We start from the raw sequence: 22,866 nt of genomic DNA, 5'->3' as shown, positions 1-22,866 counted from the left end.
GGCACCCACTCTCAATCATGCCGAAAGGAGTCCGCGTGCCATGATGATAACGGCCAGGTCCCACTTCCCAATGCCTGAATTGCTGTTGACAATGCGCACGCAATGATCCCTGCTGCCTCCCACATTATGGTGTCTTGTTATGAGCTTGTGAGATGTTGAGCATAGGCAAGAGATGAACTATTTATTCATGATATTAGAGATCCTGCCCCCTTGTCAGGCATCGTCTTGACTAAAACCACCAATCCATCCCCCGATCAAGCCCCTCCACGCCGCATCACGCAGTAAATCACAGTATCAGGGACGGGACCCTGACCCCCTCTCCAAATTGCGTGGTTGCTGCCGGCTGAAACCCACACGGGGCCGTCCAGTCCAGTCGGCGGTAGGGGGACCTAGGGACAAAGGCGCCTAAAAGACCCAGCCTCAGGGGGGCCTGAAAACTCCAAAACCCGCTAAATCCCCCCTAAACTTACAGGAGGGGGCCTCCTGAGCGTACGCGAGTCTCCCCCTCCGTTTCCGCCCCCCCTCTTGGCGGTAGAGTTCTCCAATCAACTCGGCCAGAACCCACCGCCTCTCCATCGTTGTCAACGACTCGAGCTTGCGAAAGTGTGTTGTGTTGTCCAGTCCAGTGCGTCCAGTGTGTTGACTGTTGTTGTTGCGCCGCACCCTACTGTCAGCGTCTCTCTTGCTCGGTGTGTTTGCTGATCGCACCACAAACCACCCCCCGCCAGCCAGACCCTGTCTTGGCCGTGTTTTTGACCTCTCCAATATCTTATCCTTTTTCACTCTCCCTCACGCTCCCTGCTCCCGTGTTCGAGGTGCTCGAATCTCGACGCCGGCTTGCGGCTCTTTGCACCCTCCCGCGGCCCGCATCTTCTGCGACCTCCCCGCCTCCAGCTCCCACCCCCCTGACGGCACTTGCAAGTTACATACATACATACAGACAGACAGACAACCAACCCACGATCGAGCCCAGCGACTCTTGGACGGCAGCACCGTGGCCGATGATAGCTTCCCCCGTGTGACACATAGCCCACGTCCACCATGTCGTCCGCAAACAGCATCAAGGTCGTCGCCCGGTTCCGGCCTCAGAACAAGGTCGAACTTGCGTCGGGCGGAATGCCCATCGTCTCCTTCGATGGCGAGGACACTTGCAGCCTCGACGTATGTCAATAATCTGCTTCTGCACCGCCTTGAGTGCCTCGACGCCTTTTGGCTAACCCGTTTCCCAGTCCAAGGAGGCGCAGGGCAGCTTCACCTTTGACCGAGTCTTTGATATGGCATGTAAGCAACAGGACATTTTCGACTTCTCGATCCGCTCCACCGTCGACGATATCCTCAATGGATACAACGGAACCGTCTTCGCATACGGCCAGACCGGTGCCGGTAAGTCGTATACCATGATGGGCACAAACATCGACGACGACGACGGCCGAGGTGTTATTCCCCGCATCGTCGAGCAGATCTTTGCCAGCATCATGTCGAGCCCTGGCACCATCGAATACACCGTGCGAGTCAGTTACATGGAGATTTACATGGAGAGGATTCGCGATCTGCTCGCACCCCAGAACGACAACCTGCCAGTCCACGAGGAGAAGAACCGTGGCGTCTACGTCAAGGGTCTCTTGGAGATTTACGTGTCTAGCGTCCAGGAGGTCTACGAAGTCATGAGGAGAGGAGGAAATGCCCGAGCCGTCGCCGCCACAAACATGAACCAGGAGTCGTCGCGATCCCACTCGATATTCGTCATCACCATCACCCAGAAGAACGTCGAGACCGGCTCGGCAAAGAGCGGACAGCTGTTCCTTGTGGATCTGGCTGGTAGCGAAAAGGTCGGCAAGACTGGAGCGAGCGGACAGACCCTCGAGGAAGCGAAGAAGATCAACAAGAGTTTGAGTGCCCTGGGAATGGTCATCAACGCCCTCACCGACGGCAAATCCTCGCACATCCCCTACCGAGACTCCAAGTTGACCCGTATCCTCCAAGAATCCCTCGGTGGTAACAGTCGGACGACACTGATCATCAACTGCTCCCCTAGCAGTTACAACGATGCCGAGACACTTAGTACCCTGCGATTTGGTATGAGAGCAAAGTCCATCAAGAACAAGGCCAAGGTCAACGCCGAGCTCAGCCCTGCCGAGCTCAAGTCCCTTCTCAAGAAGGCCCAGGGACAGGTCACCAATTTCGAGAGCTACATCTCAAATCTCGAGGGCGAAATCCAGCTGTGGCGTGCTGGTGAATCTGTTCCTAAGGAGAAATGGGCGTCACCCAAGACTACCGATGCCGTCGCTAGAACCAAGGCCGATGCACGAAGCTCGACACGACCCTCCACACCCTCATTAATAGCCGAGAGCCGCTCAGAGACGCCCGCGATATCTGAGCGCGCTGGCACACCCAGCTTGCCGCTCGACAAGGACGAGAGGGAAGAGTTTTTGCGACGAGAGAATGAGCTGCAGGATCAGATCTCAGAAAAGGAGTCTCAGGCCACAGCTGCCGAGAAGCAGCTTCGGGAGACCAAGGAAGAGCTCGTCTACCTCAAGGAACACGACAGCAAGGTGGGCAAGGAGAACGAGAAGCTCACGACCGAGGTGAACGAGTTCAAGATGCAGCTGGAGAGGCTCACGTTTGAGAGCAAGGAGGCACAAATTACCATGGACGCTTTGAAGGAGGCGAACACGGAGCTTACTACGGAGCTTGACGATGTGAAGCAGCAACTCCTTGACGTCAAGATGAGCGCCAAGGAGACGGGTGCTGCCCTCGACGAGAAGGAGAAGAGAAAGGCCGAGAAGATGGCCAAGATGATGGCAGGCTTCGACCTGGGCGGCGAAGTGTTTAGTGAGAATGAGCGTCACATCGCAGAGACCATCGAGAAGGTCGATGCGCTACACGAGCTGAGCGCCACTGGCGACAACATCGCGCCCGATGAGTTCCAGGCCCTCCGAGCCCGTTTGGTGGAGACACAAGGCATCGTCCGACAAGCCGAGCTCTCCATGTACAGCACCACTTCCAGCGAGGCCGACTCAAGGCGGAGACAAGAGCTGGAGGCTCGTCTCGAGGCTGTCCAGCAAGAATACGAGGAGGTTCTCACCCGCAATCTCGGCCCTGAGGATGTCGAGGAGGTCAAGGCTCGACTGGAGAACGCCTTTGCCAACCGCCAGACTGCTCAGTCTCAGTTTGTGGATGAGCTGAAGGCCGATATTACGCAGAAGGCTGCCGAGAACACAAGAATGAAGACGCTGATCGATGACCTTCAGCAGCGCGTCAAGGCTGGCGCCGCGGCACCGATGGCCAATGGCAAGACGATCCAGCAGCAGATCGCCGAGTTTGACGTCATGAAGAAGAGCCTCATGCGTGATCTTCAAAACCGATGTGAGCGTGTTGTGGAGCTCGAGATCTCGCTGGATGAGACCCGAGAGCAGTACAACAACGTTCTTCGATCGTCCAACAACCGGGCGCAGCAGAAGAAGATGGCCTTCCTGGAGAGGAACCTGGAGCAGCTGACCCAGGTCCAGCGCCAGCTCGTCGAGCAGAACTCGGCTCTCAAGAAGGAGGTTGCCATCGCTGAGCGCAAGCTGATTGCACGAAACGAGCGTATCCAGAGCCTGGAGAGCCTGCTACAGGATAGTCAGGAGAAGATGGCTGCTGCCAACCACAAGTATGTATCCCCTTGCTTACCCCTTTTCGGCCAAACAGCACTGACAGTATATCACCAGGTTCGAGGTTCAGCTGGCTGCGGTCAAGGAGCGTCTCGAGCTCGCCAAGGCCGGCAGCACCCGTGGCCTCAACTCACCAGGCGGCTTCAGCTTTGCCAGCGCCGGCAGCAGGATTGCGAAGCCCCTCCGTGGAGGCGGTGGTAGTGATGTTGCCCCCGCCATCCCAACCATCCAGAACCTCCACCAGACTGAAGGGAACAGTGGCAGCAGCAACAAGCGAGCTAGCTGGTTCTTTAACAAGTCATAGACGTGAAAGAGAAGAAAAAGAAAAAGACACCAAGAAAGAGAGAGAGGACCCTGCTTTTGCGTTGGGCACGGCGTTGCGAGCAGATCTGGTAGAAGCCCCCATCATACCCCCACCAAACAATGCCCCGTTCGATAAAACTTACTTTCTACTTGTTTCTTTCTTGTCTTGATTATTTTCCCTTGTCCCCTCGACTTCCCTTCTTGCTAGACGAGGGCCATAGAGGATGGGGAGGCTACGATGATTTGGATTTTATGACATGCTTCGCAATGGGACTAGGGAAGGTCGGATGATTGCTATAGGGACGGCGCTCTAGGCGCGAAAGAGGGAGGCCAAGTGAGTTTGGTGCGAGGAGGTAGAGAAGAGCAAAGCAAGATATTGCACGTGTGGGAGTCTTGTTCCACGACGACACAGGTAGCTCAGGCATGAAGTTTAAGAGAGTTAATGAATTGAGTTTCCAACCGGTTTGATTTGGTTACCAGAGCGGGACCAGATCGACAAGAAATGTGATATGTGGTATTGTTTTAATCCAATGGTGCACTCCTTATTGTACACTACATACATGGTACGCTATACGTGGAAGATGCTACAGGAGATGGTTGAGTCGAGAAGCCGTGAGAGTCAGTTCTGAGAGTTCAGAGGACAGTTTAGTTGCCCGTCTTGCCAGAGTTGCCACTCTTGGAAGCAGCGACGACGCCAAAGATGAAGATCTGGAGGCCAACAAAGGCACCAAGAAGCCCGCCAACACCGATGGTGACACCCAGGATCTTGACATGAAGCAGGATGATACGGCGCCAAGCAGCCTTGGAGAAGCTGGACCAGGCGTCAGCGACGCTGGCATAGCCAGGTCCGCCGACGACAGCAGGCTCAACCCTGCCGTTGAAGGAGCGGTCGAAGGGGACGATGGTGTCCTCGTCTGCGGGGAGGAGGGAGGCCTGGATACGGACGAGAACAACCCAGGCGGGGATGAGCAGGATCACCTCGCCAAGGATAAGGATGAGGCTGGCAAGGAGGATCCTGACGGAAAGGTTGAAGGGGTCACTGACCCTATGGATGTTGAGGGTGTTGATAAGGAGACCGCAGAGGGCAAAGGCAGCCTGACCAGCGGCCCAGAAGATGAGAGTAGGCCTCCAGGTGGCCTTGAGGGTGGTCTTGAAGGGGGGAAAGCGGGACCAGAAGCTTCGGGCAGATTGCGGGGTGATGACCTGGTGAATCCAGGCGGCTCTGAACTGGACGAGGGCGATGGAGCTGACGAGGCCACCGACGAAGACGCCGATACCGTAGGGAAGGCAGAGAGAGAAGGCGCCAATGATGAGGCCGCTGAAGATGCTCTGGACGATGAGGCAGGGAAGGCCACGGAAACAGGCGCGGAAGCCTCCGTGAGATCGGACCAGACGGAAGGTGGCGCGGAAGGAAGAGGTGACGGGCCGGCCGTCAGTACCGGGGCCAGCGACGTTGACAGCCGGAGCGGTGGTGGAGGGGATCTTGGGGCCGTTGCCGTTGGCGAGGGGCTCAACGGGGAGGGGCTCGTAGGCGGGAGGCTTGTCATCCTCGATCATGGCAAGGAGGGGGAAGACCTTGCTAAAGGTGTAGTCGATCTGAGCCATGTTAGAGAGGTGGAATGAGGGGTTGAGGGGAGACTCACGAGGAGGATGGCGGGGATAAAGACAATGTAGTTGAGGATGATGATGATGTATTCCCAAGACAACTGAGGCGACTCTGGGCCATTGTCGCTGGGGACATGGCCGCGCTCCCAGAGCACTCTTCCTACGTTGTGGATCATGGTGGCGGATAGAAAGCGAGAGATAATGCTATGAAGAAAAAAGAACAAATGAGAAAATGATGATGGTGATGATAGAAGAAGAGTAAAATAGGTGGACAGCCTCGAGTTGGAGGAGGATGGTTAGAGATGATGTATCCGAGAGTGGGCGGACCTTTATGGGGTTTTACAGTTAGAGACGCCCAGTGTTAGTGGCGCTGCAGGGGGGATGGTGTTGCCTGCAGGCAGTGTTCCTACGTAGGATGTGCACAGCCCCAGTGGCCATCCATGATGGATCTACAGAGCACACACCCCATGATTTGGAGATGAGGGACTACTGCAAAGTATAGAGTAGATGTGAATAAGTACAGGTTTATTCTTGGATGTTGATCAAATGAATATGTGATTCTACTATTAATCAATGCCTGTACTTTTCTTGTGTCTCTTGATTTGCACTGACTGAAGCTTCCTTGGCAGCGGGTGAATCATTCCTTCGGCCATTGCTGTATTGGGAAATCAGCGAAGGATCTTGAACCTCGTCTTCGGACCAAGAACATGCATTAAGGCCAGCAATATCAGGCAGACCAGTTGAATTTACAGCCTAGGCATATTCGAGTATACACATGTACAAATAATTAAATTTTTCTACTTTTATTTATCCCTCTTGTCGTTTACTGCCAACTCTTTAAGCTCATATCCGGTACATCCGCTCACTCTCCTTTGCTGATGCGGCGGGTGCTAGCTAATATAAAGACGCGTCGACATTCCAGCGGAGCCTTGAAGCAGCCAATAGCGGGGAATTCAGCCCGTGGTTAGTGGCGCTTGGCTAGAGACGCCTGGACTACAACGTACGCGAGACATTCATCCTGACAAATGTGAAACAGCAATATCGACCAACACTGAAGGTGATGTATTAAATCGAAACATGTCAAGTAATGGATATGTTGGAAGAGGCGCTGGTATACATTGCGTCATTTATATTCATGGGCTGATATAATCTGTAGATGAGTCCTACCTAAGGCAGATAGAGGCTCTTGAAAATGCCCCGCAGAGTCTGCAGGGCTGACACCCATGGCAGTCACTTGCCTAACTCGGAGCTGTGCTGTCAACCTTGAACCACCACACACAACCTCAAGCTATCAACTCTCACCACCAAAGCCTCAACAACCTCCACCTCTTGGCCATGTCGGCTTCAGAAATACCAAACTTACTAAGCTCACTCCGATCTGCTCGCGGCGGACGTGGTAGAGGTAGAGGTCGAGGCGGACATCACGGCCCCTCTTCCATCACCCACGATGCGACTATTCAGGGCACCGATACAGACGCTTCAGTATCAAGGCTGAGCGCTGTTGACCTTGGGTACCTCGATGACCCGTATGCTCAGTTCTTTGTGCAGAGCGCCGATGGTCCTCCTGCGAGACGTCTCCCAATCATCAACCGAGGTGCGCTGGCTGGGTTAACGCCATGATGTGCTGAGCTCGACTAAACGAGCCACTTGCAGGAACATATACTCGAACAATTTCTCTCGACACATTGGTGGATTCTTTTCTCAACGGTGATGAATCAGGTTCTTTGCCAAAGCAGATCGTGTCACTAGGTGCTGGCACTGATACTCGTCCTTTTCGGCTGTTTGCATCAAAGTCGCGGCCTGGTCTGGTCTATCATGAGATTGACTTTGAAGTTGTTGCGTCGAGAAAGCTACGGACTGTACAGGCTACACCACCACTGAGAAACATTCTCACAAACATCTCCAACGACACCAAAAGTACCTGGTCAAGTCGACCGGCGTCAGGAGGAGAGTATTATTGTCATGGCCAAGACTTGCGAAACCTTGCCCCGCGAAAAGTCCCGAACCCAGACGAGGAGTCTTCTTCACAACCAAAGGAGCAGCCTGGAGTCACTCTACCAGGCTTACGCAGCAATATCCCGACCCTTCTCATTTCAGAATGCTGCCTCTGCTACCTCAACGTCACAGAAGCAAGCAACGTCATATCATTCTTTTCCTCCCAAATCCCCAGCCTTGCTACCATCATCTATGAGCCCACGCATCCAGATGACGCCTTTGGGAGGATGATGGTATCCAACCTCGCTGCTCGGCGCATTCAGATGCCGACGCTGGATAAGTACCCCACGCCTGAGGCTCAACGGACGAGGATGACAGAGGCTGGTTTCGAGACGGTGCATCACATGACGATTGAGAAGATCTGGGAGACGTGGGTTTCACCGGAGGAGAAGCAAAGGGTTGACTACTTGGAAGGGTTGGACGAAGTGGAGGAGTGGAAGCTGCTGGCTGCTCATTATATCGTTGTGTGGGCTTCCAAGGGGAACGGGTTTGGGTCATGGGAGAGTGTTGGCGGAGGGGCTTAGTCTTGGGAATGAGTAAGAGGGGATACTCGAGAAATGTTGAGGCGATTGATGGCTCAGAATGGAGATCATGGTGACGGGTAACCTTGACGTGCTCTTGCTTTGTGCATGAAGCAGCGTGGAGTCTTGGTGATGCAGCCCTAGAGAATTTATGAGACTACGAAATTCTACGAAAACATTGAATATGTCATTAATAAGATGAATATGGATGATAGAGCACGTCATTATCCGTTCTACAGCCAGATCTCTCTATAAACGTTGATAACTACGAGTTGCGCTACCGTGGGAGTGCCATTCTCAGGTTTACATTTACATATTTTGGCGCAGGACAACAGTCTTGACTAGTCTCAGTATGATCCCACCCAATTTAGTAGGTACGCATGTGACTAAAATCTAGTAATTTTCCAATATTGAATTACTCAGTTAGAATGCGCCTCGTGAACTACCTTGATCATGCCTAAGCCTTGTCACCCAGACGTAAAAAAACTCAAGATACTAAAATATCTATACTTGGCAAAGAGTACTTATATACTAACCAAATTATATACTAAATAAGAGATAATAATAAGAAATAATATTATAAATCTTTGAGTATTTTAGATAATAGAGATCATTGACTTGGTATCTCATGTTTTTCTTCGAACGCCTGCCTGTTTACTTGGACGTCGAGGAGACAAGGTGGATACTTAACCATTTTAGGTTTAGCTCGTTGCTCAGCTCTCATCTCAACCTCCCTCACAGTGAGTTTATAGTATAAGTTCTAATTACGATTCATCCCGACTTTTCATAAACAACACATCTTCTAACCCTCACTTCATAAGAAACAACCATATCACATCTCATAAGTAGCCTTCAAAATGGCCGACTCAAAAGATAGCAAGGCGTACAAGTATCGCCAGGAGATTAGCCAGATGATGTACGTCTCTGGTGAGACGGCTGAACCACCCGTTGAAACGACGAGCATCATTGAAGATATCGTCCGCCAACAAGTCATTGAACTCGTACGTATTCCCTCCTAATTATCTTCATACAAATCACTGACCAATATAGCTCCGCAACTGCACAGAGCACGCCTCCCGACGCGGCTCCAAGTCAATCGCCATCAACGACCTCATCTTCCAGATCCGCCACGACCAGGCCAAGGTGTCGCGTCTGCGCACTTTCCTCTCGTGGAAGGACGTGCGCAAAAACGTCAAGGACTCTGACGACAAGGGCGCCGACGCAGATATCGCTGCGGGAGACGACCCCGTGGGAGGTGTCGTGGCCGGCGGGGGACCCGTCGACGAGGCAGCCAAGAAGAACAAAAAGGCCAAGGTCGGACTCCCCTGGGAGCCCTCTTCCTACTACAACGTTGAAGTCCCTGAACGTGAGGAAGAAGAAGACGAGGAGGAAGAAGAAATGAACTACATCACCCTGCAGCGCCTACGCAAAGCCGACGAGCGGACAAAGGCCATGACAAAGGAGGAGTACGTCACGTGGTCCGAATACCGCCAGGCATCCTTCACCTACCGCAAGGGAAAGCGGTTTCGCGAGTGGGCGGGTTTCGGAATCGTGACGGACAGCAAGCCATCGGACGATATTGTCGATATCCTCGGCTTCCTCACCTTTGAGATGGTCCAGACCCTCACCGAGATGGCCCTCAAGGTGAAGGAGCAGGAGGATCTGGCCAGGGCTCAGACCGGTGCTGGAGCGGGGGCTGGTGGTGAGAACGCTGCCAAGAAGCGGAAGCATGAGGGAGCCCTCTTTGACTTTCCCAGTGAGGGAAAGACGCCTATCGAACCTCGTCACGTTCAAGAGGCGTCGCGACGTCTTCAGCAGAGGCCCAAGAAGTCGAGGGCCATGCTTAACGGCACCCGAATTGCCCAGCACACGCCCCTCAACATCTTCTAAGGAGCACTTGCATTCAAATCAACTCTGGAATGGGCGGCGTTACGAGTATTGCATGGTGGTTCTTGGTTACGAATGCGATAACATAGGAAACGAGGGTACGGAGCGAAAGGCGCAGGTGTCATTGGGTTTCTCTTTTCTTCTTGCCTGGCTCTTCTATACACCTCTGAATTTCATATAAATTATTCCATCAAAACCTTCACTTCATCACCTATTGTCGTGACTCAGTGTAAACGCCCGACGCCGAACAACCGCATCGTTCTCACATAACCGTGTTCCAACTCTCTGTAAGCTCATGGGTATATCCTCCTCGCTATCACTGTCCACGGCCTCCTCCACGCCCTTCTTCTTCCGTAATCTCTCCCTAATATGCTCTGCGTGTCCCCGAATCGTTTGTGTCCGCTGTAGTCCCGTCGTCCTACTGTTGTCGCCCAAGAAGGCCGGTGCCGTGGATACTTCCTCTGCCGGAACCCCGGCTGTGCTGCTCTCGACGGTAGGCACAGAAGCCAGGGGTACGTGGTTCAAATGGGCGCGCTGACGGTAGTTGCTATACTCAGGCTTCTCAAGTAGTCCGCTACGGAAAGCGTTAACCCCTACGAGGAGCTTGACAAGCTCAACAAGCTCTTCAAGATACTCAATAATCTCCATCTGACCTGCAGTACTTGCGTTCCAAGACAAGAAGCGCTTCTGCGTGATGAGATGAGCAACTTGTTGAGCCAGTTCGCCATTCTCATCAAATACAGTCGGCACACCACCGGCAGGCGTGTGCGTACCACTCCGCGACGCCAGCACTTCGCGGACGTGATTGACAAGGCGAAGTTGGGCGAGGCGACTTGATGGGATGAACTGAGGTAAGGGCTGCCATGTTATGAGAGCCTCGTTTACTGAAAAGAGAACAAGCATAATACTGGCAGCCACGTTGCGTCGATATGCGTGGACCTTGGGGTTCAGGTCCTCCAAGATCGAGGAGCCATATTCTTTCCGTAGCTGAACCACATTGTCCATCCTGTCAATGATCTGGTGCAGTACATAGAGAATCTCTTTGTAGATTGGCTCAAGTGGCTTGAAGCTTCCCTTGAGACGCGGCTCAGTCGTACAGAAGGGAAGAAAAGTCTCCGCCGCAGCCAGCGCACCGCGTGCTTTGCTTCGGGCATGATTAAATCGTTTGTGAAGCCCTGGATTCCGAAAGTCGGGCTTTATCGGACTGTCTAGCCCAACTGCCATTGAAGCCTGCATGTTTTGTACCTGTTTGACAGAGGCTGAGAGGGATTCAAGCAGTCGATCCCGCGCTCTGACTGGAAAAAGCAGCATCTCAACGAGAAGAGCGACTGCTCCTCCGATGACAAACGCAGTCAATCGCTTGTAAAAGTTTTCGTAGGCGGTACCAGAACCGTTCATGGCAGCTAGAGCTGGTCAGTACTTGTTTAGATGATATAACTAGTGGTAGACAAACCAAGGGCGACGACAACCATCGTCACTGTAGCCACCATGCCAGCCTTGACGTATTTGGTTCCAAGCTGGATATAGAACGATGGAACTATGCCAACCACCAGAATAAAAACCATGGCCACCCGACTCCCCCTCCCTATCTCGTAGGAAAGGTATCCAAGAACACAGCCAAATATCACGCCAATCAGACGGATAAAGAAGATGAAGAACGAAGTGCCTATAGCCACTTCAAAGACGAGAATCAACTGCATGGGCGCCCAAATACCGCGGACCTCCGAATACCAGCCGTTCCAAGAAGCCACGAATGCAGGCCAGCTCACAGAGAAGACAGCAAGAGCGAGCTTGAGAGCATATGAGATGTCGTCTGAATCCTGAATCCACTCAAGGGCGTCTGCTGCTTTCCCCCTGAACTTGAGAATTTTGCTCTCGTTGCTCACATCTTTCGAGTCGTCCTCCGACTTGGTCTCTTCCTTTTGGGGCGTAGTTTCTTGGTCCGTCGACCTCTCGGGTTCCGCAAATCTGATCCCCTTTTCTTCGTCCTTTGGATCTGATTGCTCAATATGTTCGTCGTTTTTCTTATGATGCGTCTGGTTCTTGGCCTTGGAGCCAGGTGGTGCTTTTCCTCGGCGGACCTCCTTTCGACCTGTTTCGGGGAGGACGAGACCATCGATTTCACCACCAGTTGTCAACCATTGCCGGATATTGATGTGCTTGGGGAACCAAACAGACGATTTATCGTTTCGAGCCTTCCTCTCCTCAACAACCTTTCGAACGTGACGCAACATCTCGAGGATATGCATCGCAGACTGACGAAACGCCAGCACAAAGGAAGAAATGAGAAACGTTTCCATCCGGGGCATAAAGTCAATGCTGTGCCCAGTTTCATCCAATGCTGAGCGTCGAAGCTCCATCGCACAGCTGGCGTCAAAGTTGGTGATGGCCTCGTTAAAGACGTCGATCCTAAAGTCCAGTTCCTCCAAATGAATTCCTTTCGGAGCGGGCGCACCTGATGGCAACCTCGGCACATCGTAACAATAGGCCAAACATACAATGACCAAGCGTACCGCCTCTTTGAGTGAAGCCTCAAACTCTTGAACAGGCTCACGAATCCTCTCTAGAATCGACTCCAACAGACTGGCGCTGCTTGCCTCAATCTCTCTGAGCGGCTTCGCATTCTGGACTCTCCGTAGGTAGTCATCAAAAGTGGACATGCGTTTGATACCGCTGGCATCGCTAACGAAACTGTCGGTTGCTGTAAGATTGTCGTCTTCAGAACGATCGTCGTTTTCCAGGACAATGAACTTGTTTTCGCAAGCTCCGATGACAGTTATAGTGCTCTGAACAAGACTGCTCATGTATGAAGTACTCAAGGGCTTCATGCTACTCGGAGGAAGAGCCGAGATAGAGAGTTCATAGTTGACCTCCCTTTGAGCTGCCTTACAACGAGCAAGTCGAGTACGAAGCTTTGCCTTTTTCCCCGTCAAGCTGGCGACTGTTGTAAGTCCAACTGGGACCGTCGAGGCACGATAGCGCCCTTGAGCTGGTTTAAATGGATTTGGAAAGCCGTCCAAGAACTTTCGGAAGCGGCCCTTTTTGCGTTTCGGTTTCTCGGGAGAGCTTATGGCCGTAGTTGTCAGGGTTAGACCGACTGGGTGCAGGTCTTGTTGCGAATCGCCGCCGGGAGTAACAAACCAATGGGTGGCGCGAGTAAGAGTATCCATGGTTTCGCAAAGAGAATCGATAGCAGAGAGACCAAGAAAGCTACTCGACAACTCAGGGAACATGGATATGTTGACCACCACGGTAACACCACCACCAGCAAGGATTGGGTAGAGCACATTGGTGAAAACAGTCAAGGTTACCTCATGAGCGCCCCCAAGGAGTACGATAATACTGGCAATAAGGAGGAAGGCGACGAACAAGAAGACACGTGGACTCGAGGATCTCACGTAGCCATGAACCAGAACGGACACGAGCAGGAACATTGCTCGGATGGCATAGGCGGCCGGCTCGTTGTGTTCGAACACGAGGCTTGATAGGAAGAGGCCAAGTAGGGACCACCCAAGTCCTAACAGAGAGCCCAGCAGAAGCATAAAAAGAGACTCGATCATGGTGCCCATTCGCTGACCAGGATGAGCAAAGACGGTCGCCATCGGGGCTAAAAAGGTCGAAGGGCCGAAAACGGAGACTGCCTTGGGAGTAATGACAATTATGACAGCAGCGGTACATGCAATTGAGCATTTCACGATGCGCTGCCATAAGTCATTGGCCTGGTAGTCGCCCCAGATGACTGTAATCAGCCTCCGGAGGCGTTTGGTGAAGGCTTTCATGTTGGTTCTCTTCACAATGGCAATATCGTTGAGGATGTTGGTATTGGTGAATTTGCGTGAGAGGCGAGTATCATCCCCTCGACTTGAGTATCGACGCCTCGAGACTCGCGTCGTCGTTAGAGATGGGAGGAATTATCTGGACATAGAAAGCCATGCAGAAGAGAGGAAGGGTCCTGGGGAGCGGCGAGGTGGTATCGATTGAGGAAGCGGAGCACGATGGGCAGTAATAAAAAAAAACAAGATGGTCGATGCGTTGGGCGGGAATTCAGCAGGATTAAATCATGAGAGTAATGCCAGACAGCGGGGGCAGCGTCTCTTGGTGTCTTGGGTTTTCGTGTCTTGGGCTCAGGTTCATGTGGAGGGAGGACGAGGGACCCCTGCGAGACTCGTCATAATGCGCCCAAGGTTATGGGCTAGGGCATTGACTGGCTCCTGGATATGGGTTGTAAAGGTTCTTGGCTTGTGAGTTGTCTGTCGCGTCGCGTCTGGTGATGCTGGAATGAGAAGATAGATTGGGGAGGGGATCTCCGAAAGAGGAGAGATAGCACACGATCACGCTACGGCAGACGGAGGAAGGCGCGTGTGACTTGGTTGTTGAAGGCAGGAACCTAGATGTGAATAAACTTGTCGGTGGGATCAAGCAACCAACAGTGAATAAGCGTTTGGGTGATTAACTTCATTTATATCAATTCAATTAAAAATAATAATAATAAGCCTCTTCGGCCACAAGGAAAGCCAATTCCAACACTTTGCGGGGAAATGGGAGTCGCTTTTCTACACGAGCGAGATGCAGATCCATTGCGATGCAGATGCAGATGGTGGAGAGCCCGAGTTGCGACTTCCGGCCACTGGAGTTTGGGGCTCTCCAGGGTCTCCAACGGGTGGCATCGCAGCCCCTCAGTGGCTGACCCCCCTCCAAATCACGGCCCAATCAGCTGTCGTCGCCTCTGCAGCCTCCTATCCTTCGCGCTCCAACGTCCAACTCCATCGGTTCCGGCGCATCCATCCCGCTATCACGAGCCTCACCTCTCCCGAACCGCATTCCTCCTTGATTGAGCTTCAGCCTCGCCCGTCTCCACGATGCTCTCCTTTATCCTCATCCAGAACCGACAGTGAGTTGACCATCAACGCTGATTGTCAACACGCTTTGCTGACCTCTCCAGGGGCAAGACCCGTCTAGCCAAGTGGTACGCCCCTTTCAGCGACGAGCAAAAGATCAAGCTCAAGGGCGAGGTTCACCGCCTCGTGGCGCCGCGCGACCAAAAGTACCAGTCCAACTTTGTCGAGTTCCGCAACAACAAGATCGTCTACCGCCGCTACGCCGGCCTCTTCTTCTGCGCCTGCGTCGACACAAACGACAACGAGCTCGCCTACCTCGAGGCCATCCACTTCTTCGTCGAGGTCCTCGACGCCTTCTTCGGCAACGTCTGCGAACTCGACCTCGTCTTCAACTTTTACAAGGTCTATGCTATTTTGGATGAGGTGTTTTTGGCTGGTGAGATTGAGGAGACGAGCAAACAGGTTGTGCTCACGCGGTTGGAGCATCTAGACAAGCTGGAATAAGAGCGAGGGGGATAGTGATGATGCGGAAGGAGACGATAATGACCAGAAACTTGGTCGTGATACCCCTTCAACCTGAAGCAGGAAGTTTTTGTACATCACCGGATGGTAGACAGGAGTCTTGGCGTTGGAGGAATAATTCATCATCTCGTTAATATACCACCAAGGTAACTTTTGACTAACTCGTTCTTCTTCCTTTCACTTTCGTAATTCATAATCGCATTACTCTTGTCAACCTAGCATGGTCACATCCCATCCATATCCGCCCTCTCATGAGTATCACTCCCCTGGATCAACACCTTGGATCTTGCTCAGTCCCCTCACCGCAATGAACGATTTCCCCATCATCGGCCGGTACGGTGGTCTCAGTCAACAAACTCGAATCAAGCGATGGATCGGTGCCGACATCATGAGGTGAATCGTCGAGGTCTGAGACTGGGCTCAATGACGGGAACAAGGTCGGAGAGCGCATGTCTGGTGTGTTATTCTCGAGATAGTGCCATAAGGCTTCGAACTTGTCAGCTGGCATGGACTTTTGTCGTTTCGGTGCCGGCTCATCTGACTCTGACTCTTCTGGCACCTTTGACACCTCCAGCTCCTCGTCTGGCGTTTCAATGCTGGGAATTGGGATGTCCCTCGTGGGCCAGTTCTTCAAAGCGTACACCAGCCGGGTCCTCTCTTCTTCACCATCTTCGTATTCCTCTCGCTTTCTGACTCTCCCAGCACCGTTACTTTGTTCCAGGTTCTTGACATGGTTAGTACGAAAACGGAAAAGTAAAGTCAGCCAGCTTACCTTGGGTTTGAGCCATGTACTCATAGGCTCATCCCATTGTTCACACTGAGTTGCTTCGTGACGGGAATCTCGACCTTTCATTGCCGCCTTCTCGCAGTTGGACTCAGCAGTGCAGTCTTTCTTCGAGTCCATGGTGGTTATCGATGCGATGCCGATGAGATCAGGGCGCCGTGGAGAACCTGTAGAGGGCTGGGCTGGGTGTATATAATGTACAAGGAGGGACTTGAGGGCATGTAAAGTATGATATGCCGGCTTGAACGTATATATAGGTAAGATGAAGGGAAAGCCTGGGAGGGTTGCCTGGTAGGTTGTGTATTGAAACTGCACTCTGTGTGATGGCTTCAGCTTGTTGAAGGAGGGAGAGAGGAGGAGAGAGCTGGCTTCAAACTGGGCCATTTGATGACCCTTTATATATACGATGTGAGTCCCAAAAAGGTATATTTCACTTTCATCTTGTCCTCACTTTCTTCACGTAGGTGAGGGGCAGAGCTCACTGATATACTGCCAAATAAGGCGACGACGGTTCGCCATCGAATTACTCTTGACCAGTTAGCCATCACTGGCAGCAATCAAAAAGACACATCACTGTCTGAATAGGGCAATAGAGCAATCAAGCAATGAATCATTGTGCTTTTAGCGGTGACATTCAGTGCAGGGTGCTGTGGGCGCCTCTTCTTTCTCGTTTGTACTTTCGTTTGCATGGTGTATATACACTTGTTGTGTAAGCTGCATGGCTGCCAAGATCATGAATGTGCTGAGTCGTTGACACGAAAAGTTGTCATTAGCTATGCTTTTGTATATAAATCATAAATAATAGCTCCTCCTAGCAAGCTCCTTTCCCGTGAATGCTTTGCGTACCTCTGCGGATTCAATATCATGATGCCGGGTCCGTCTCAAGCTCACCGCCAAACAATCGCAAGGCCAGCACTGAAAGGCATGGATGTGATGCTGAATCACGGGATGACGCTAGTTACACAAAACCTTTGCATCCTAGATAATCTATCACTTCATCACATATCTCTTTCTAAGTGCCATTTTCAATCCACTTTGCAGTCAATCAGGGGACATTGTCCCGTCATATCTGACATATATCACGAGAATCACATCCAAAGCGCGTACACGTTGCGAACCTTGTGACTATGAATCAAACCGGATTTGCCCAAGTTGATTGGGAAGGATATCAACACCAGTAACCCCCGACCCTCTGGCTTAGAGGTTCCTCACTCAAATCAAGCCAAGACACACTCAAAGCTGACATTACACATCCAAAGTTCTGCTTAAATCAATAATCTCTTCAAAGCGAAACTCCATAGTGCCATACAAAATCAAGAAACAACACATCCCACGTCACCGCTTCTTCAACGCCGCAAACCTCCTCTCCAAGTCTCCGAGATCTGGGATCGATCCCTCAGGCTCCTTCCGCGACGCCGCCTCGGCCTTCTTGCTCGGTTTCAGCTCCACAGATCCCAGAGTCACCTTTGGATGCACGTTGTCCGTCGTCATCCGGGGCGGCGTCACCGTCAGTGGGCTAGTAGGACCTCCGCCGCTGAGCTTCTTGACTGGTGTGTTTAGGACTGGATCCTTGGGTTCTGCTGCCAGAGGCGCCTCGAGGACCTTTTGCTTCTGTCCACCCGAAGGCTTGTCTTCGTCGTCTGCTGCTTCGTCGTCGTCATCGAGGAGCTCTGGGGGTGGCGAGACCGTCTCCCGCTTGGGCCAGTCGACGCCGTAAGCCTTGGCAATCTCCTCCAGGTACCCAACCACAAGCTCCTCCCGAGGGGGCGTGACGCTGAGCTTCTTGACCACCTTCTCGTTGACCTTGCCTTCTGTGTTCTCCGTGGCCGACAAGACGTATTCCTTGCCATACTTCTCAGCCAGCAGCGTCCTCACCGTTCCGAGCTCTTTAATCTCCGTCTTGGGCGCAGCGTAGATCAGACTCTGGATAGCCTCCTCCAATCCTGGGTCGACCGTGTGTCCCTCCATAAGCCCCGCGCGCGCAAGCAGTAGTTCGCAGTAAAGCTCGAGCATCTCGTGTAGCTCGCTGGTGATGTCGGATCGGATGATGTTCTCGACGCGGATGCGGGCCGAGTCGATCTTGCCGGCCTCGAGGAGCTGGGCCATGGCCCTCCGCTGGGTCTTGCCGAGCTGCTCATCTCGCTGCTGAACCATGCGGAGGCGCGCGATGGTGAGCTTGAGCTGGACCTTGAGCTTGGTCTGCGAACATGGGCGTCAATATCGGTACCTCGTCGCTGGGCGGTTGTCGCATCATGACAATGGATCCATGGCGGGGAAACGTTCATGTGGGGTGGCTTAGGAGGGGACTCACCAGCAAAGAGGCACCAGGCGCCATGATGAACGAATAGGAGGGAAAGGAGAGAGGAGCTGAGGAGAGATTGGGTTACAAGAGAGGGATGATGTAGCGTATGGCCGGGTATAAAGTAGAGAGAGTTGGAGAGTGTGGAGGGGAAGAACTGGAGCCTGGAACTTACACAGCAACAGCCCAACTGTGTCTAGCGCAGGCTCCAGCTATGAGCTCATTCCCGTCGTCTCGGCCCCACCAAAGCTTCATCCAACTCCTCGACCATGGATTGAGCTATCCCAGGCAACCTCATAACTTATAAAACAATCACCAAATAAGACGCGTCACCTTGTTCGTAGACCTCATATTTTACAAATCACGGCTTCTTCTGTCATTATTAAGACCCCAAAACATGAGGAGCCTGCCCAGTCAGTCTATCTTTGTTGGAGCAGCTTGTCAACTGGCTTCCACCCCCTAGGCACCTAGGTAGCCAAGCCCATCCCATCCCATCCCATCCCAAATTGTACACGTCTCTCCGTGCCTACACAAAGCCATGATATGTATAACCTGCCCGTCCCAGGGGCTGTCGAACAGCTCCAGATAACCTCGAAACCGAGGTCCTTCATCGCCATAAAACGCCATGTCCCGATCCCACAGCTGCGGATTGCCTGCTTGCCAGCACACCCGCTGCTCCTGTAGCAAATATTTCAAAAAATGGCGTCGTAGTTGGTACACTCCCTCTCTACCGGGGACTTGCAGTTATTGCTGGAATCTGCATCCTTCTACTCCATATCGGCGTCCTCTGCAACTGGCGCCACGCCGTCAATTGCCTCGCCCGAGAAGACCTGCTTGCCTTCATATGTCACGCGGCGCCATCCACACGCCTCCTTGTCGTCCTTGATCCATTCCATTGTCGGGAAGTAGTGGTCGTTCTTCTTCATCGTAATAACCCATGGCACGCAGTCAAATGTGACTGCCTTGAGTCGGAAGTCTGCATCCCTGTTAGCTTATACAACCTTCTTACTTCATCAGGGGTTTACTTACAGGTGTTGTCGGGAATCTCCCGGGTTGCGGCGATGAACGAGTTCAGATCGGGCGTCGGGGTGCCATTGACATGTGTGATAAAGTTGGTCGGGGCAAGACCGTACTGATAGGCCGGCGAGCCACGAATCCTACTTGATACGTAGACCTCGCTGTGCAGCTTGCTGATTTGCTGTCGAACAGCCTGGTGAGGCCTGTGCAGGATGGCACCGCAGAATGAGACCGCATGGTCCGTCTCCACGTCATCTGCCGCGACAGTAGGCAGCTGGAGATTCATCTCCTCGCACTCACGAACAATGACGGCGTCGAGGACTTCGTGCGAGTACATGACATCAAAGTCAGAGATGGTTGTGCACATCTTGCCGTTCAAGGTCAAAACAATGTCTCCCTCGAGTAGCGAAACCGGGTGATTGACACGCTCAAAGGCCCGCTTGCTAACCATGAACAGCTGATGGTGAGATCGGTTGGCCTGGGTCACCTTCTTGATCCATTCGTTGGACACGCCCATGACAGATGCCTGAGACATCTGGATCGATCTAAATTCGACCGAGAGAACGCGAAGCTGGGGGGTGATGCCCTTCTGGATCGACTCCACCACAGGAAGGAGAGTCTTGGTGCCTAGACCAAGGTAGTACTCCTCATCCCGTTGAGAGCATGGCGACCGCTCGCCAAGATACGACAGCCACAGAGCCTGGACCGTACCATCAGGGGCTACAAGCACACCACTGTTGCAAGATGAGCCCAAGTTGCTGTCAATCGTAATAGCATCAACGTTGACGGCGCGGTATCGGGGAGCTCCTGAGTTGGCAGGGATGGCTACCGCTGTGATCTCAGTGACGTTGGTGGAACCATGCACAACGCGGCCGATTCTGTTATAGCCAAGGAAGTAGGTCTTGGCACCCTGGGTAAGGACTTCGTTGCTCAATCGTGCGCTCTTGACGGGCGCATCAACCAGCGAAGTATCGTACTGAATAATGGCATAATTCTGGAGAGGATGGAGGAAAACCACCTTGCCGTCCACGATGATGGAGTCGGCGATGGTCACGGTGATGTCGCACAGGTCATAGGGGACAATGGCTCTGGAAATTAAGACCAGACCCTTCTCAGCATCAATGACCAGACCCATACCCCAGCGTCGGTTCTTGGGGAAGCCATCGAGCTTCACAGGCATGGTACAGTTGATATGCACAAAGCTGCGAATAAGATCTGCGATACCAGGGTGAGGCATATGATCCAGCTCGATGAAGGAGGCTGATCGACGGGCAGGGGGTACAGGAGGCAGGGGGTCTCCCAGGTCGGTAAAATCCCAGACGCCTGACTCGTCGTTTCGAACTGCTAGCTTCATCTTCGAGGCCCAGTGACGGTCAATGTAGACGACAGTCGTGTTGAGTGTGTGCAAGTCACGTAGATGCTTGTAAGTGACCACCACCCTGGCGCGGTCAGGAATACCCTTCATCACCTCGATGAACGTCTTCAGATCCGGCACCTTCTTGTGATCAACGGTCTGGACGATCCAGCCATTGTCAGCATTGTCGAACCGGAAGGATCCGGCAGACTCGCAGACGAAGACGCCCTTAACGGCGACAGCATAGAGTCGAGCTTGCTGGTAAGAGAGGTCATGGAAACTGGCACCCGCTACAGAGACGAATCGGTCAGGGGTGATGCTGTGAAGATCGCCAACCTGAATATCCACCTCCACATCCTGCCCACCGCGCTGAAGATGGAGCTTGATGGTCTCGCCAACGTTGGAATCCAGGATATCATCCAGTCGGATAAACTGGCTGATGAGCTCACCGTTGACCTTGATGAGAACATCACCCTCCTCAATCTTGCCATCCGATGGGCCCTGGGGGAGGACGATCTCGGCCACAAGCATGTTTGTCACGGTTGGGAACTCCTTGCGGATCGCCGCCTCCCACTCGGGGCTCAGACCCAGCCTACGACACTCGTCGAACGGCTTGAGAAGGAACTGGCACTGGATATCACCACGCGTGACGGGCTTGCCAGCTTGGATACACTGGAGCGCCCGCAGAGGTCGGTCCAGGGGGAGGAAGTAATCGGTAGAAGCGCCATCAGATCGACCACCAGCCTGCAAGGCGACTGCGCTGCCATCCTTGTTGACGACTGGACTGCCTGAACTTCCTCCACTGGCGGCGGCGTTGGCCTGGTAGTAACACGTGTTGAAATCGCTGTAGCCCTCGCCGTATTCGGGGGCGTTTCGGTCGAGACGGCTGATTACACCTGACAGGATACTGAGCTTTTCTCCAGCATCATTACCAACGACTCGAATCTCGGTGCCAACTGTAGATGGACGTCAGCGTGTCTCGCGACCAAGTTTTCCCGCCACAGCTTACCTTTGGCAAGGTCTGGTCGCAATTCCAAGCCATCGACGTGCATGTACTTGATCGCCTTGGGATCGTATCGTAGAATACCAAAGTCGTGAACTGGGTCGCGGTAGACGGGGTAGCAGTCGACCTCTTCGTGGTTGTCGAAGACCAGGTGGCCCCAGAAAGGACCAGCGCCAACAACATGGCGGTTGGTCAAGATGTATCTAGGCGTCCGTGTCAGCTTCGTCCCAGTCGTGTCATGACAACAATGCGCCGCTCACCCTCGTTCAGAGTCAACAACATATCCTGTAGCCTCGCTGGTCAAGGAAGGGTCGGTATCGAAGGAGCACGTCTGGCAGAAGCGAATCGAGACGACGTTGCGAACAACCTTCTGGATGGTGTCCTGCCATTCACCAAGACTCCCTGGTGTTCCAATATACATAGCGGCGTGGGGATGAAGGTCGTCGGTGAGGTCGGAGTGATCGTCGAATTCAACAATATCAGGTGTGTTGTCATCAGGCGAGAGCTTTCCGTTGACTGCTCTCTTGGCCGGGGGGACCTGGTCGGGCGAACCCGGGGCCTTCCTCTTGGCCCTTGCCGAGGCCGCGGCGCCGTTCATGACGAAAGGCTTCTTGAGATCGCGACGGGAGACGAGACGGCGGCCGCGAGCAAAAGCACGGCACTGAGGACGGGATTCGAGGGCTCGAAAGGGGACGGGGACGGGGTGTCGAGATGTTCGGCCTGGGCCGCAGACGGGGCGCAGGGCCAAGGGTCTCAGTGACAGGGTCGGGATCCGGCGCGATAGAGGGCGACAGCGCATCCAGAGCAAGCTAGGAGGCGCAGATGGGGAGGAGAGGGAATGATGGAAATAAGAAAAAAAGGATTGAGGATGGGGGTTTAGCAGCGCATGTGATGGACGACCAGGCTGAGATCTGGGGAAAAAATATGATGCATGTCTTTTGCCTTGGCTGCTAGCAATGGCAGTGGGTGTGGATCAGGAGGATTATTCAGGCTGCATGCTACGCTACGTACCTTGAGGTGCCTACGTAAGAGCAGGTCCCTGTGTGTGGTGGAGGGACTGAAAATGGCGAGTTCACAAGAGTCAC

General features: G+C 53.1%; 8 protein-coding genes across 8 annotated transcripts; 4 read left to right on the top strand and 4 right to left on the bottom strand.

The window, feature by feature from the left end:
- Window positions 1-1,041: 1,041 nt before the first annotated feature.
- NECHADRAFT_33226 (uncharacterized protein) lies at window positions 1,042-3,957 on the top strand (the record flags this gene model as incomplete). The annotated part of the gene is made up of 3 exons (XM_003046501.1): window positions 1,042-1,161; window positions 1,230-3,656; window positions 3,700-3,957. The coding sequence occupies 3 exons, from the start codon at window positions 1,042-1,044 to the stop codon at window positions 3,955-3,957; spliced, it is 2,805 nt and encodes a 934-aa protein (XP_003046547.1).
- Window positions 3,958-4,380: 423 nt separating this feature from the next.
- Window positions 4,381-5,818, bottom strand: NECHADRAFT_58109 (uncharacterized protein). The gene is made up of 2 exons (XM_003045934.1): window positions 5,600-5,818; window positions 4,381-5,552 (listed from the first exon to the last, which is right to left on the bottom strand). Exons 1-2 carry the CDS (start codon window positions 5,735-5,737, stop codon window positions 4,602-4,604), a joined length of 1,089 nt encoding a protein of 362 aa, XP_003045980.1. The 5' UTR covers window positions 5,738-5,818; the 3' UTR covers window positions 4,381-4,601.
- A 1,078-nt stretch (window positions 5,819-6,896) lies between these two features.
- On the top strand, window positions 6,897-8,080 carry NECHADRAFT_34349 (uncharacterized protein; the record flags this gene model as incomplete). The annotated part of the gene is made up of 2 exons (XM_003046500.1): window positions 6,897-7,155; window positions 7,215-8,080. 2 exons carry the CDS (start codon window positions 6,897-6,899, stop codon window positions 8,078-8,080), a joined length of 1,125 nt encoding a protein of 374 aa, XP_003046546.1.
- Window positions 8,081-8,934: 854 nt separating this feature from the next.
- NECHADRAFT_90958 (uncharacterized protein) lies at window positions 8,935-9,967 on the top strand (the record flags this gene model as incomplete). Its single annotated transcript, XM_003046499.1, has 2 exons — window positions 8,935-9,078; window positions 9,128-9,967. The coding sequence occupies 2 exons, from the start codon at window positions 8,935-8,937 to the stop codon at window positions 9,965-9,967; spliced, it is 984 nt and encodes a 327-aa protein (XP_003046545.1).
- Window positions 9,968-10,171: 204 nt separating this feature from the next.
- On the bottom strand, window positions 10,172-13,743 carry NECHADRAFT_33411 (uncharacterized protein; the record flags this gene model as incomplete). Its single annotated transcript, XM_003045933.1, has 3 exons — window positions 10,172-10,312; window positions 10,421-11,373; window positions 11,403-13,743. 3 exons carry the CDS (start codon window positions 13,741-13,743, stop codon window positions 10,172-10,174), a joined length of 3,435 nt encoding a protein of 1,144 aa, XP_003045979.1.
- A 1,080-nt stretch (window positions 13,744-14,823) lies between these two features.
- Window positions 14,824-15,306, top strand: NECHADRAFT_32638 (uncharacterized protein; the record flags this gene model as incomplete). The annotated part of the gene is made up of 2 exons (XM_003046498.1): window positions 14,824-14,855; window positions 14,907-15,306. The coding sequence occupies 2 exons, from the start codon at window positions 14,824-14,826 to the stop codon at window positions 15,304-15,306; spliced, it is 432 nt and encodes a 143-aa protein (XP_003046544.1).
- A 1,979-nt stretch (window positions 15,307-17,285) lies between these two features.
- Window positions 17,286-18,514, bottom strand: NECHADRAFT_103407 (uncharacterized protein). Its single transcript, XM_003045932.1, has 2 exons — window positions 18,420-18,514; window positions 17,286-18,307 (listed from the first exon to the last, which is right to left on the bottom strand). Exons 1-2 carry the CDS (start codon window positions 18,441-18,443, stop codon window positions 17,444-17,446), a joined length of 888 nt encoding a protein of 295 aa, XP_003045978.1. The 5' UTR covers window positions 18,444-18,514; the 3' UTR covers window positions 17,286-17,443.
- A 246-nt stretch (window positions 18,515-18,760) lies between these two features.
- NECHADRAFT_58105 (uncharacterized protein) lies at window positions 18,761-22,379 on the bottom strand (the record flags this gene model as incomplete). Its single annotated transcript, XM_003045931.1, has 4 exons — window positions 18,761-19,383; window positions 19,437-21,734; window positions 21,788-21,984; window positions 22,042-22,379. 4 exons carry the CDS (start codon window positions 22,377-22,379, stop codon window positions 19,175-19,177), a joined length of 3,042 nt encoding a protein of 1,013 aa, XP_003045977.1. The 3' UTR covers window positions 18,761-19,174.
- Between the last annotated feature and the right edge of the window lie 487 nt (window positions 22,380-22,866).

This window comes from Fusarium vanettenii (genome assembly GCF_000151355.1).
Source record: "Fusarium vanettenii 77-13-4 chromosome 2 genomic scaffold NECHAsca_18_chr2_1_0, whole genome shotgun sequence".
Taxonomy (NCBI): Eukaryota; Fungi; Ascomycota; class Sordariomycetes; order Hypocreales; family Nectriaceae; genus Fusarium; species Fusarium vanettenii.
This window is presented reverse-complemented; position numbering and strand designations above follow the sequence as displayed.

Excerpts from the sequence above, each read along its gene's own strand:
- NECHADRAFT_58109 (XM_003045934.1), bottom strand. The coding sequence starts at position 5,737 with ATGATCCACAACGTAGGAAGAGTGCTCTGGGAGCGCGGCCATGTCCCC. Across the intron at positions 5,553-5,599 it reads TTATCCCCGCCATCCTCCTC|ATCGACTACACCTTTAGCAA; the intron begins GTGAGTCTCCCC and ends AACATGGCTCAG.
- NECHADRAFT_103407 (XM_003045932.1), bottom strand. The coding sequence starts at position 18,443 with ATGGCGCCTGGTGCCTCTTTGCTG. Across the intron at positions 18,308-18,419 it reads CGCCTGGTGCCTCTTTGCTG|ACCAAGCTCAAGGTCCAGCT; the intron begins GTGAGTCCCCTC and ends CCATGTTCGCAG.